Genomic DNA, 15,665 nt, shown 5'->3' with positions numbered 1-15,665 from the left:
GATAGGTGGTCTGCTATCACGTTTTCCACCCCTTTCTTGTCTCTAATCTCGATGTCAAATTCTTGGAGTAGTAAGATCCAACGAATCAGTCTAGGTTTTGCATCTTGCTTGCTCATCAAATATCTTAAAGCTGCATGGTCAGTAAAAACAATTACCTTAGATAGCACCAAATAAGATCTAAATTTGTCAAAGGCAAAAACTACGGCTAGTTATTCCTTTTCAGTTATTGAATAATTCTGCTGTGCATCATTTAAGGTTTTGCTAGCATAGAAGATTGGGCGAAAAAGTCCACCCTCTGCCCAAGACAGGCTCCTACAGCCAGATCACTGGCATCGCACATTAACTCAAAGGGAAGGGACCAATCCAGGCTTACCATAATAGGTGCTTCGATTAATTTCTTTTTCAGTAATTTAAATGCAGACATACATTCTTCATTGAAATTAAAATCAGCATCTTTCAATAATACTTGAGTGAGGGGCTTAGTGATTTTTGAAAAGTCTTTTATGAACCGTCTATAAAACCCCGCATGTCCTAAAAAGCTCCTAACCAATTTTACACTGGTAGGAGGTGGCAGTTTTTCAATCACCTCAATTTTTACCGGATCGACCTCGATCCCCTTTCCCGACACCTTGTGTCCTAACACTATGCAGTTTTGGACCATAAAGTGGCACTTTTCCCAATTGAGTGCCAAGTTTTTATCTTCACAACGTTCTAAGACTCAGTCTAAGTTTTCAAGACATTGATCGAAAGTAGGTCCCACAACTTTAAAATCATCCATGAAAATTTCTAGGAACTCTTCGACCATGTCAGAAAACATAGCCATCATACAGCGTTGGAATGTGGCAGGGGCTTTACATAATCCGAAAGGCATCCGCCTATATGCGAAAGTTCCACAGGGACAAGTGAATGTGGTTTTCTCTTGGTCCAAGGGGTCCACAGGAATTTGCATATAACCGGATAGCCCATCTAAAGTACAGAAAAATTCGTGCCCTGCCAACCGTTCCAACATTTGATCAATAAATGGTAAAGGAAAGTGGTCTTTACGGGTGGCCTTGTTTAATTTCCTATAGTCTATGCATACACGCCAACCCGTAACCTTTCTAGTTTGGATTAATTCCCCTTTTTCATTTTTCATTACCGTTGTTCCCCCTTTTTTGGGCACGCATTGAACCGGGCTTACCCATTGGCTATCAGAAATTGGAAAGATGATACCTGCATCGAGGAGTTTTATAACCTCGGCTTTTACCACCTCTTTCATATTAGGGTTGAGCCGTCATTGAGGTTGGGCAGATGGCTTAATCTCTTCCTCAAGGAAAATCCTATGCGTGCAGATTTTGGGGTCGATGCCTTTGATGTCGTGGATTGACCATCCAAAGGCCCATTTATGCTGCTTCAGCACCTCCACCAATCTTTCTTCCTGTTCAACTGTCAACAAAGAAGAATAATAACAGGTAAATCTGTGGGAGGTTGAAGAAAAACATATTTCAGATTGTTGGGCAAGGGCTTAAGCTCCAATTCTGGAGGCTCCTCTAGCGAGGTTTTGGGTTTAGGTTTGATCTCACGATCAAGGTCCTCTTTTCGACCCTTGACCCAATAACATTTTTCAGGTGGGAGTTCTTCGAATGGTTCATTCGAGTTTTCACATTCCTCACCACCTAGACCGAGTTCTAAAGAGGTATTTCTTATGTTAAGGTCAACTTCATCAATACATTCATCTATTAGTGCATCCACAAAATTACAACTTTTGGAACGCTCTTGAGGAAATTTCATAGACTCGTAAACGTTAAATGTTACCTCTTCGTCCTGCACCCTTAGGACCAATTTACCTCCATGGATGTCTATCAATGTCCTACCGGTTGCAAGGAACGGTCTCCCAAGAAGAATGGGGACGGAGTCATCTTCTTCCATGTCGAGGACCACAAAATCGATCGGGAAGATCAGTTTGTCCACCTTCACCAATACATCTTCAACTATGCCTCTAGGTCGTGCGATTGACCTGTCCGCTAGCTGCAGTGTCATGTTTGTTGGTTTAGGCTCTCCGAGTCCCAATTTCCTGAAAATTGATAAAGGCATAAGATTAATACTTGCTCCTAAATCACATAATACCCTATCTATGTGCATGTTGCCTATCCTACACGGGATGGTAAAGCTCCCTTGATCTTTAAGCTTGGGGGGCAATTTATGAGTGATTATGGCCGAGCATTGTTCTGTTAAAGCCACTATCTCATTTTCCCCAAACTTTTTCTTTTTCGACAACATGTCTTTAAGAAATTTTGCATAGTTCGGCATTTCCTCTAATGCTTCCATTAATGGAATATTTATTTCTAATCTACTAAGGATTTCCGAAAACCGAGCAAATTTCTTATCTAAGTTGGCCCTTTTCTGTTTCTGAGGGAATGACAGTTTTGGTACATAAGGCCTAACTACTTTCTCTACAGCTACTTCAGGAGCTGGAGTTTCAGATACGGGACCGGGGTTGCTTACCACTTCCGGTTCCCTACTTACCTGTGGTGATGGTTGTGTTTGCGATTGAGGTGCCACGAGTGTGTCCACTTCCTTGCCGCATTTTTAGCGCGATGGCTCGAACCGTTTCCTCTCGTGAGAGGAAAGCCTCTTGGCATTCCCTTTCTTCCTGTCTGATTGTGGCAAGTTGGTTGCTCAGGGTCCTACATGCCTCCTCGTTGGCTGCTAGTCGGACGGATATCTCTCTTAAGAGGGTCATTATTCCTTCTGAACACTCTGTTTTCCTGCCATAAAAATTAGAATTAGAAGGGGGATATGGAAGGGTATCCATGGGTGCCACGTAGGGCGCCGGTGGATATCGTGTATGCTCTTGATCGTAAAAGTTGTAAGTTGGGGGTTCAGAATTATACCTTTGACGATTACCCAAATAACTTACATTCTCACCTCTAGGTATGTAGTAGTTGACGTGGCATACCTCACCGGGGTGATTCTGGCCACATCTTGCGCAAAACGGTGTCCTTGTTTGGCTATCACGGCTGTATGAAGCCACAAGAAAATCCATTTTTGTGTTGAGATCGTTCATGGACGGTTTTGGAGCTCTGTTGTCCATAATTGCTGGAAGAACGATTTTTATAAGTACAAGTAATGTTACAGAAATGAAGTAATATATCAACAAGTATTTGTATATGCAAGTATGAATATAAACAAGTATAGATAAACAAGTATAGATGATATTCACAAAGATATTCACAAAGGAATGCCTAAACTAACAATTCGACCTTTGGTTCGATATTGCAGAAGAAATCAATCCCCGGCAACGGCGCCAAAAACTTGATGCGCCTCCCGTAAAGGAGACTCACTAAGGGATAAGTGTACCCCGTCGTTATCAAGTAATAAATCTAGAAAGTCTAGGTATCGAATCCACAGGACTTATTTACCACAAGTATCAAATTACTTGGTCTCAGGTGTTATCTAGGCTTTGTGTGTTTTGAGTTTGTTTGTTTAAGTTAATCTACTCCTAGGTTGAATTATGCTACTCCTAGCTAAGTTATACTGGTTCTAACTAAGTTATTCTATGCCTAATTAAGTTAAACTACTCCTAATTTAGTTATACTACTCCTATGTGATCTTTCACTAATGCAATTACCCGAAGGAACATGGTATGAACGATAATAATGAAGTTAGGTTATTAGGTCTATAGATTAAAAACCTAATCTAAGTCACTTGTATTCAAGGCGATTAACCCTACTTACCCTCCTGAAGTTCCTAGTGCGTGATTCCCTTGTAAGGCCGAAACTAGGTCTAAGGCTCAGCAATTTGGGCTTAATCAACTAAGAGGTCGTCAATCTCCTAGGCTCTGACTAGGTCAGATTCAGCTCACAATATGTGCCTACTAGATTTTGGGGCTTTTGAATGAGTTAAACCAATTGAATAAAGCGTGAGACAAAGATTAAACAATAAGCATAGAACAAAATAAGAGCTAAAATATTATTAAAGATGAAGAATAATGTCACAGGATACAATTAGCCTAGGATTCATAGATTGTATCAAAGAGTACAAACAAAGAAAGGTAAAAGGAGATACGAAAATCCCTTTCAAAGAACCTGTCTACTCTACAATCGGCTTCCTAGGTCTTAAGGACGGACCTTGAATATTCCTCGAAGAACAGCTTTGAAGGAGCTTCAATGGAGGTCGATGAAGAGGGAGTAGATGGAGAGGAAATTCAATGGGAAAGCTAAAGTAATTTACAATTAATGAAAGATCATAATTTACATTGGAAAAATCCTATTTATAGGCGTGGCTCGGGCCCTTTTGATGACCTATTTCGTGTCCTTATGCAGGTAGGAAGTCGTGGGGCCGGTCGTGGAGTCGTGGGGGCGGAATTGGTCTTTTTGACCAATTTCCGCAGGTCTGCTCGCCGAGCAGGGCGAGCTGCTCGGCGAGCAGGCACTGCTCGTCGCGAGCAGGCTCCCTGCTTGCCCGAGCAGGCCTCTGAGGGCCTGCTCGACGAGCTGGCCTATGAAGGCCAGCTCGCCGAGAGGTGGCATAGCCAGCTCGGCGAGCTGGCCTAAATAGGCCAGTTCGTCAAGCAGTCTTGCCCAGCACGCCTCTGCGCGGTCGCTGAATGCCGAAAGTGTGTTTTTTCGCCCGAACTTATCCCTACGCATGCACAAAAACTCCAGATGGCATTAGTCCAAAGGCTAAATTGACCCGCCAATCGCTCATTTTGAGCAAACGCTTCGTTTGGTGCAACTTTTGACGGATCAATTAGCTTCAAAAGATAACGGAATTATAATATGCATGCCATTTTGGCCGTATTTGCCTAAATTGATCATAAAACGAGCCTAAACAATGAAAAGTGAATAAAACATTTCCAATTTCTAACTAACTCACACAAAAGCATTTAAATGCGAGAATTGCTCGCTTATTAACTAAATAGCGCTAAAACCCGTCCTAAAACCGTACCCAAAGATAGGGGTTTTTGACCCCTATCAACTACCTTCTCCTCAAAAATAGGAGAACAATAATCTCAGAGGCGGATCGATTTACCTCAAAGATAGGAAATAATTGGTCGCCGTCAGAGATGGGGTTAAAACATTTCTCAGACGTGAGATCTTTACATCCTCAAACATTCTTCCCAAAGAAGAATGACAAAACCTGGTGGCGAATCGATTTACCTCAAAGATAGGAAGCAATCGATCGCCTAAGGCAGCTTAACTTCCTCAAAAGGAATAAAAAGCTTCAAAGCCTTCAAAAAGGCTCACACTCTGAGGTACGGCCGGCCACCTACCTCGTACAAAATAAGTCCTAAAACCTAGAAATTTACTTGCTGAAAGATATAAAGCATAAAGTAAAGTTAATGGTTGAAAAAGGATTAATCGAAAAATAACAATTGTACTTAGTTACATTCACAAATAAACTAAACGTTTACAGTGGCATCCTCCTTAGTGTCTTTCTCTAAAGATGCACTCTCTGGAGGAACCTCATTCTCCATAACGACAATTCCCGCCTGAGGAGCCGTACAATCGATCACCGCATCATTGGCTTTGTCACCCGCCTCTTTGGATGCTTTGCTGAGATCATCTGATTCAAGGTCGACAACAGGCTTGCTCTCCTCGCCTGATCCATTCAGCTCCTTCCGAATTTGATCACCGATGAAATCCTTAACGTTCGGTATCCTGTCATACCTAATGCAATCCTCAACCTAAGGGACCACGTATTCAGGATCCACAAAATCAATTTCAGGGTAGGTAAGCTTAATATAGGCCATGATCCACTAGCCGTAGTAGTAAGCACGGTTACCCGCCATAATCTCCGAGTTCGATAAGGAAGCTTTATGGTTCTTAGCATCTTCCGCCATCTTCTCCTTCAGGTTGCGGATCTCCGCGTCCTTGCTTTCATTAAGGGCAATGGCGGCAGCAGCATTTGCACTGACAACGACAACTTCTTTCTCCAGCCTTTTTATGGTGGCTTTATCCGCCACCCTTTGAAGTAGATCCGCCTCCATAGCACACATATGCGTGTACGCCTGGCAAAGCAAAGGACAATTTAAAAATAAAATCTCCTCAAAGGAGATCACTCTTTCATCCAAAAATGTAAAATAAGGAAAATAAAGCTTACCGAAAAAAGATCCCTTTTCCCCATCTTGGCATGGGCTGATCCGGAGAACTTGCTTTGACTCTCTTGCACTTCACTGAGTTGACCGAGGGCTTCATCAGGGTCGTTGATAACCGACTCGTTCCCTAGGGACCCTTTATCACCATACTTGGCGAGCCAATATCCTCCCAAGTCGGGCTTAACCACCTATGCAAGAAGAAGAATGCCTAAATCAGAATCCATAGTAGAAGGGAGAAAAACGGTAAAGTAAACAAACCTGCTCCTGATCCATCCCAGGCTTCCCAGCTTTCAAGGCATCCGCCAGTAATTTCTCTCCACTAGCAGAGGCTGATCTCCTCTTCTTATTAGGGGGATCCGTGGAACCCTCCAAAGGGCATTTCTCGTCCCTCTTACTAGGATCCACCACCTGCGCATCTTTCTGGGCTTCCAACTCCTTCTGTTTTTTACGCTTCTCTACAAGGGCGCGACTAGCCTCAGACAAACCCCTGACAAGGGAACAACAAAATAATCAAGGTTCAAGGAAGAAACAAAGTTACCTTCATCAAGTTGGGTAAACTTCACGTAAGTAATCACATCCCCCACACGGCGGACTAGAGGAATGTCATTCATCATGAATTCCAGAGCATCGGTGTACGTCCAAGCATCCGTCTTGATGCTCTTCATGAGATCCGCCACTTTCTTATCATTGTCAGTCAGTATACGCAAGTCCCCGGCCATGTGTTGAGGTTTAGCATTCCAATTTAACGGGAATCCGAGAGATTCGCCCTTTTTCACTTTAACATAGAAATTTTTTTCGTCCCAGAGATGGACGTTTGACATCTTATCGCAAAAAGTTGAATAACCATTGAATTTGACAAAGGTGAAGAAAGATTCGGTTTGACGCTTCGAAGGTTTGTGAAGAGATCGGAAGACACGAGGATTACATACTACCCCCAGATTCGAAGCTAAGTAAGAATCTAGAGCTATGTCCAACCAGCCATTTGGATGCAGCTGGCAGACAGTGATCCCAAAGAACTCCAAAATATCCCCCATCATCCGGGGAAGAGGAAGGCGGAATCCTCTCTCCACATGACTACTATATACGGACAGGTATCCCATAGGGGGACAGGCGGGTTGCTGATGGGCAGCTGCCAACTCGGTCTCGTAATTTTTGATCCACAGATAGCAATCCGCCAAATCAGCAAGATCCGTGGCACACATGCGAGACGAAGTAATCTCTGCACGAGGCTTCTTTTTCCTAATCGGAGTTGAAGGGGAAGCCTCCATTCCGGAAAAACTCCTAGGGTCTATCGCCGGAGCAATATGAGTTACAGCGACGGAAGGGTTCTGGATTTCAATCAAACGGGGGTGATGATTTCTACGCTCCCTCACCATATTACGTAACTCCGACAAATCACAACTAGGGGTACTCTCGGACGAACTCGAGTTCTCGGAAGAAGACCAACTAAATGAGGGCTCAGAGGGGGTAGTCAAATCAAAGAGTTCAGAGGTAGAACCAGAGGAAGAACTTATAAAAACTCAGAAGACAGCAAAAACAGAATAAGGAGGGCGACTTACATGGAAAATCGGAAGCTTCAGAAAAATCTTGACACAGGAAAAGCTCTGGAAAAACGCAAGCCAAAAATCAAAGGAATTTTAGTAAATGAGAAAGAAAGAGAAAGGAAGAGTTTTGAAAAGGCGTCGTCACTTACCTCGAGCGGAGTGTCTCCGACACCTGTCAATCGACGAATGGCTTGGAACAGAGCAGCTATCAATGTGCCGCCTATTGACGGCACGCCAGGAAGACTAAAAGCCCTAAAGGACTTTAGCGGCACTTTAAGGGGGGCTTCTGATAACATCCAGATGCTATTTACAGGACCGAAAAGGTAATTAACCAAACGACCGCGTATTCAGATGATCAAGAAAGCTACGACGTATCAAGCAAGCCATCAAAGTGGCGAATCACGTAGATTCCGCCACACGCCATTCTTAGTCAAACCTACGGGAGACCCGCCATCATGCCTTGATCCGCCCGTCGAACGGTTGAGCCGATTCTCAATAAAAGCAACTAATAACCCATTAATGAGCTAACGGTCATACTTGAATGAGATCAGTAACTGCCATTAATGAGGCATTAATGGAGACTTTCTAGTTGCTAGGAGTTACGACTACATGACTATAAATAGCTTGCATCACAAGCTATTGAGCTACACACATTCTCGCTCTCCTAAACCCTATTTTGTCATTATAGTTTATTCTCTACACATATACTGACTTTGGCATCGGAGCTTCCCCCCGTCGAACCCAACGATGCCCCCCGCAGAGAAGGAATCCGGTCGAAAGTTCATCACCAGTTATCACACGTGAAATACAAAAGCTGCAACACTCGTGGAGTGTGATAATCGGATCTTTGGCGTGATACGAATTCGAGGAAATGTTTTTTACGATTACTTCAAGTACGGGATAGAAAATTCCCAATTTGGGGTTATGTTTTACAATTAGACAAGTTTAAGGGGTAAGTTGTTACAATTGAAAGTTGGAGGTGGTAGTTGCAACATTTGGACAAGTTCAGGGGTTATTTATGTATTAGGCCTTTTAATTAAGCTCTGAACTTTAACTGTTTTCAGAATCAAGTCTCTAATCAATTACTTTTTCGTATTGAGCTCTTGATCATTGTGATTCTGTTATAAATCAGGTCATTAACTGTTTTGGGTTGTACACATTGTTTGGACGATTCGGTTTGTAGACACAGACAAATAAAAATAAGAATTTTTTAACTAGGAGAGATAAAAAAAGTAAAAAATTAAGACCGGATAACGGAATGATAATTTTGAGAGGATGGGCTACATGGCCCGAAAATTATATTAAACAATTATAATTAGATTATATTTATGGTTAGATTAATTAAAGGATAATGTTAATTAGATAGTATGATTGATTATATATCTAAATTATTATCCTAATTTAATTAAGTAGGGAAAATTACAAAATTGGGTCAAATGGGAGACCTATTTATATATTTAACACATTTACTCAACCTACCACATATCTAGATTATCTTTGTGTGACCTTTCCAAAATACCCTTAACCTTTCATCTTCTCCCTTCCCCTTTTTCTTCCTTGGCGCACGCTTTCTCTTCCCCAGAAGATTTCCAGACCTTTGATCTTCCTCTCTTCCTTTATATTGCGAAATCTGCACCATTTCTCTTCATCGCCATGTCTTTCTGTTCTTCCTCTCTTCATCTCTTGATTTTTCATCTTCCTGTTGCTAGAAAACGAAGCCATGGTTCTTCATCTTCCTGTTTCTTCTCGTCTCTTGGTTTCTTTCTTCTTGTGCGGATCGAAGAAATCGTTATTCTACGTTATTTTCATCGTTTTCCCAGTTTATCATATGGTTATTGACGATTTTAATGGTGAAAGGCGCGAAAAATGGAAGTATCTACTGTTTTCTCTTCGCTTTTTTTCTAGAAAATCACTTCGCGTAATCTGGTTTCACAAAGGTCTGTGAGGAGAAAGAGCCTGAAACGGACGATTTTACTTCGCGAAAACGGATTACGCGAAGTTTGCGAAGAGAAATGTTCACGATTTTCACCTTCGCAGACTTCGCATAATCTGTTTTCGCAAAGTAAAATCGTCAGATTTCTCCTCACAGACTTCGCGAAATTCTATTTCCGCGAAGTAAAAGCATCCTCTTTCTTGCACATTTATCTTCATAGACTTTGCAAAATCATCTTTTTGCGAAGCTAAATCGTCCTTTTTCTTTCTAACACGATTAAATTTTTCTGAAGGTGGTTGAATATATAACATCGCTTTTAGAAAGACGGGGTACTGAGATGTAGAGGAGTTGGGGTGGAACTTGTGAAATATCCATCCCAAAAGGTCTAGACTTCCTTTTCTTATCCCAAAAGGTCTGGACTTCCAAGATTTGGAGAAATGTCCATCAAGATTGGTCACATTGACTTTGAAATGATTTGATAGGAGTTTATTGTAGCAATCTTGTTGTAAATTTTGATAATGTTATGATTTTAATGTTAGAATCTCTTGTTGTTATGCCTTTTTTGTTATATACCACTTCGCAGATTTCGCAATATGCGAAGTCTAAGAAGATAAAAATGCTTAAAACACGTCTTTTATCTTCGCATATTGCGAAATCTGTGAATTAAAATCATCTACTGAACCAAACATTATCTTCACAGACTTCGCATATTGTGAAATCTGCAAAGTCAGACGGGAGAGAGAAAGATGAAAGGCTAAAAAATTTATAAGTGTTATATATATATTAAGGGTATTTTGGGAAAGTCACACAAAAATAGTCTAGATATGTAGTAGGTTGAGTAAATTGATTAAATATGTAAATGAGTCTCCGATTTGACCCAATTTTGTATAATTTTCCCAATTAAGTATTCTAATGAGATTAGAATTATATTTATATTAGCTATAGATAATGTTAATAAATTCTTTTATTATCTAATTAGAAAACTAATATGATTAGAAATATAATTAACTAAATCTAGATTAGGGTTAGAAAAAATCAAAAGGTCATAAATACCTCTCTTCCTTATGGAATTCGGTCAACACATATTCTAGAGTAGAAAATTATTCTCGTCTCTCATTTGATAAATTACCTCTTCCGTTCCATTCGTTTCTTAATTCGTGTGGATACCGTTAGAGGCAATATACACTTGGTTGCTATTTGGTTGATTACTAACGTTCTAGTTTTGTTTTTGTTTACTCGTGGTTGACGGTGATATCCTCATGAGCACTTTGTTTGCAACGGTAGATAGTTCGTTAATTAAGGTACATATGTTTAATAATCCCTCTTTATATGAAATAACGATTAACAGATTCTGGGAAAAAGGAAATAGATAAAATTTATAATTCTGTTATGCCTAGAATTCTATTTTCTTTCATGGAGGTAGTTGTTCGATTAGTAAGGAGTGGTGGATTAGTGGTTATTTGGAAGAGTGATGTTAATATTAATATCTCAGACTACCCTGATCATCATATTGACATGGTGGTTTATGATAGGAACCTTGGTAGCTGGAGATTTGTTGGTTTTTATGGTTTTACGGATAGAAGTCGGTATGGTGAGTTTTGGAGTTTGCTTCGGTCCCTATCCCTGCCATCACCTTTGTGTTGGATGGTGATGAGTGATTTCAACTGTATTCTTAGTATTGAGGAACAGGTTGGGGTGTTGATTATCGAGTTCATCTAATAAATCATTTCAGGACTATTATAACATATTGTAATTTAACTGAGTTACAGTTAGGAGGGAGTCCATTTACCTGGAACGAGGCCATGTCATACACGGTTGGGTGCGAGAGAAACTAGACAGAGCATTCACTAGTTCTACCTAGCTACGGTTATTCACTACTTACATGATGCAAAATTCGCTGTCAAATTATTCGGGTCATTCGTCCCTCTGGCTGGAGTTGATAGCTCGGGAACTAAGGCAGAGGAAGGCTCGATTTTATTTTGAAACGGGTTGGATGAAAAAGTCGTGGTTTGATGAGTTCATAAATAATGAATGGGGGTGCATATGAGGTTACCGTGGCTCAGCAGCAGGGTAATAGTCAGGATTCTTGAGCCCAGGATCCTAGAGGCTCTTGAGCTTCAGCAGAATATGCTTTGATTGATTGATAGGCAGATGGAATTTGTGGAACTCGAAGCGGATGTGAAGTTTGTGGCTAATTGTGTTAATTCCGATCAGGTGAATTGGTACGAGTTTGGTACTAATTCAAGGCTGACACTGCCCCTTTATGCAAATCCGAGATTTTCTGTCTCGTTTATTCATAGATTAGTGAATGAAGCTGCTCAATTAGTTGTCAGGAAGGCTCGTTCCTATACTAATACTTTTACTTCTGATTATTTATCTTCATGACTTGTGGATGTAACCAATAAGGACTTAGTTCCTTTCGTTTCATCTATTAATTCGTTCTTTTTTCAAAAAAATAAATAAATTAATTAAAATTCAACAAAGCAAATCAAAATTTAATAAAGTACAATAAAATTACATTATTTACCGTTAAGGTCCAACCTAATAAGATTGATTTACTTGCTTTATTCGTTACTTCGTAACTCTTAAACGAATTGACGGGTCAACTTGTAACCCAATCCGTTTATTTTATGAGTTAATTATATTAATTCATTTATAATCCGAACCCATTAACCTTAATTCTAATTTGTTTAATTTAAGAAATTATATGAATCGTATATTATAACTAGAGGTAGTAAAAGTACACACGACATGATTATATGACACGAAATTGACACGAAATTTTAGTGTTTGAGTTTAGCTTAGTAGGTAATGTGTTATTTTTGGGATTGACACACAATTTTTTGAGTTGGGTTAGGGATGATATGCTAATCCGAAAATGACACGAATAATTAAAATTATTGTTATATTCTCTCGTGTTTTTATATGTCAATTTATTAATAAAGGTAATAAAATTATAAATTATTACTTACAAATATAATTTGAACCTCCTAAATTGTTATAATTTAATGACTCTCTAACATGATATTAGCTTACTTTTCGATGGTTAATATTAACATATTAATCTAAAAATGACATAAATTATTTAAAACTAGTACTATATCCTCTTATATTTTTAAAAGTGACCGTTAATATATATGCATAACAAAATTATATGTAATCTGAAAACACACGAAATCGACACTAACAGGAATATATTAACATGAATATGATACAAAAGTTTTTTATTTACTCTTTTTAACACGAACCCGAAATGATACTGCACGAATAAGCCCTTGTTTGGGAGGAGGTTAATGGAAGTAAATGAGAGTAATGGAAGGTTAAGTATTGAGTTAACCTTGTTTGGGAGTTATTTTTTGAGAGTAAATGGAGGTTAACGGGGTTAAATGTTTACTTCCTCTAATCTCCAAAATCTTAACCTCCAAATTGGGGGTTAATGGGAGTAACGTAAACTTTTTTAAAATTTCCTATCTCTGCAGAGTAAATTTAACCTTCCTTCCCCTCCATATTTAAACTCCCAAACAAGGTTAAACATTTAACCTCATTTACATCCTATAAACTCCCAAACAATGTTAATGGTTAACTTTTCATTCCACCACTTCCCTTCCCTTTCCATTACCTCCTTTAACTCTGCCCTCCATTAACCTCCAAACTCCCAGACAAAGACTAAGATAATAGCCGGGTCTAATCACGACGGGTATCAATATATATTACTCAAGATGAATTGGTAATAAGGGAAGATCATGACTTCACAAGTTAGTATTACTCTACTGTATGAGCTCCAAAAATCACGGCTCAACTTTGGGAACCTCTTCTTTCTCCCCCAAATCCTAAGAGCCTGCGGCAGATTTTCTGCTGTAAAAGAAGGAAAACAAGCTCATTCTTTGATACTAAAATACGGATTCACCAGAAACTTGAACATCATGACTTCCCTTCTCGATATGTACTCAAAATGCAATTATATCGAAGACGCTCACAACGTGTTTGTCGAAATGCCTGAACGAGATATAGTCGCAACAAACAGCATGATTTCTGGGCTTTGCCGGTGTCATTCTACTTCAAAGGCAATCGAATTGTTCAATAACATGGATGAACGTGATGAGAGTACTTGGAATTCATTGATTTCAGGGCTAGGGCAAAATTCAGAGGGAAAAATTGGACTGTTTTTCTTTGAGAGAATGAGGTTAGAAGGAGCTAAAATTGATGCTATAACCTCTGTAAGTGTTCTTTCTATATGTGCTGATCTTGCTGCATTGAATTACGGTAGAAAAATTCATGGATTAGTGATGAAATATGGGTTTAATTTTGATTTACCTGTTGGGAATTCGATGATTGATATGTATGCTAAATGTGGGTGTATGAACTATGCATTGCTATGTTTTAATCAAATGAGTGTTAAGAATGTAGTGTCTTGGACTTCTTTGATTTCGGGTTTCGGAAAAAACGGACAAGGAGAAGATGCTCTTAAAGCATTTGATGCAATGGAGAGATTGAAAGATTGTGTTGTGCCAAATAAAATTACCTTCTTAGGTGCTTTATATGCTTGTAGTCATGGAGGTTTAGTGCAAGAAGGAAAGGAAATTTTCAATAAAATGGTTTATAAGTATTCTATAACACCAATTATGGAGCATTATACTTGTATGGTTGATCTACTTGGTCGATCCGGTCGCCTTTTCGAGGCTTATAGTTTCATAAAAAACATGCCAATAAAACCAGATGCAAAGGTTTTAACTGCATTTTTGAGTTCATGCTGCTCTTACATGAATGTAGAGTTAGCGAAGACCGCGAGTAATATGTTACTTGAACTAGAGCCTGAAGAAGCCGGGGTTTATATGTTGATGTCAAACTTCTATGGACAAATAGGGGACTTGGAAAGTGTAGTGAATGTTAGGAGATTGATGTTAAACCGAGGAATAAAGAAAGAGAAGGCAAATACGTGGATTGAAATCGATAACAAAGTTCATACGTTTGAATCGGGAGATAAATCTCATCCTCGGAGCAGGGAAATTTATAGTTATTTAGAAGAGCTGATTGAAAAGATGAAGAAGATTGGATATGTGGTTAACACAAGCATGATTATGCAAAATGTAGATGATGATAAGAAGGAAGAGATAGTTTTAAGTCATAGTGAGAAATTGGCTATTGGATTTGGGTTAATTAGTACATCTCCAGGAACTAGTCTTATGATTGTTAAGAATCTTAGAATGTGTGTAGACTGTCATTTAGCTACAGCTTTGATTTCTAAGATTGAAGGTAGAGAGATTGTTGCGAGAGATTCTACCCGATTTCACCATTTTAAAAACGGAATTTGCTCTTGCAGAAATTATTGGTGATTAACAGGCAGCGTTTGGGTAAAAGGTCTGAGCAATTTCACAATTTTAAAACGGAATTTGCTCTTGCAGAAATTATTGGTGACTGGTACATGTACTGTAACGATCTGGTCCAGCGGGATTGATGCCGGGGTGAAAGACCTGATCAATTTCACCATTTTAAAAACGGAATTGGTGATGGGTAGATGTGCTGTATAGTAGTAGCCTGTGTATGTAGTTCTAAAAGAGAAGCTGTAACGATCCGGTCTTGAAGGGGTGGAAGGATTGAGCAAAACGGTCTTAAAGGATGGTGATAGAAGCAGGAATGAACTGAATCACACATTAGAAGTGGAGATGGAGTAATTGGAGGGTTAACTGCAGAGATAGTCACCGAAATTTGGAGTTAGTTTTAGAAAAGTCACCGAACTTAATTTTGTTTCAATAAAGTCATTGTGCCATTTCAGACAAAAAATCACCTGAATAGTGACATGATAGAGACATTGGAAATGATTGCCTCTTAGGTCAGGAATTTTCAGATGCACCTTAATGAGCAAGTGAATTTGCTCATTCACCGTTAGATATAGGCTTATTAAATCTAAGCCTCAGGATGCTTTGAATCTCCACCTTAGGATTCTAATAAGCCTAGATCTAACGGTGAATGAGCAAATTCACTTGCTCATTAAGGTGCATCTGAAAATTCCTGACCTACAGTCTTGATCACATGCACCTTAATGAGCATGTAGAATTTGCTCATTCACCGTTAGATCTAGGCTTATTAGAATCCTAAGGTGGAGATTCAA

At 39.5% G+C, this 15,665-nt stretch overlaps 1 protein-coding gene across 1 annotated transcript; it reads left to right on the top strand.

Annotated features, from left to right (window-relative positions):
* Nucleotides 1-13,259: 13,259 nt before the first annotated feature.
* Nucleotides 13,260-15,463, top strand: LOC136234939 (pentatricopeptide repeat-containing protein ELI1, chloroplastic-like). The gene has a single exon (XM_066024429.1). The coding sequence runs from the start codon at nucleotides 13,300-13,302 to the stop codon at nucleotides 14,887-14,889; it is 1,590 nt and encodes a 529-aa protein (XP_065880501.1). The 5' UTR covers nucleotides 13,260-13,299; the 3' UTR covers nucleotides 14,890-15,463.
* Nucleotides 15,464-15,665: the final 202 nt, after the last annotated feature.

The sequence above is a fragment of the Euphorbia lathyris genome, chromosome 7 (assembly GCF_963576675.1).
Source record: "Euphorbia lathyris chromosome 7, ddEupLath1.1, whole genome shotgun sequence".
Taxonomy (NCBI): Eukaryota; Viridiplantae; Streptophyta; class Magnoliopsida; order Malpighiales; family Euphorbiaceae; genus Euphorbia; species Euphorbia lathyris.
This window is presented reverse-complemented; position numbering and strand designations above follow the sequence as displayed.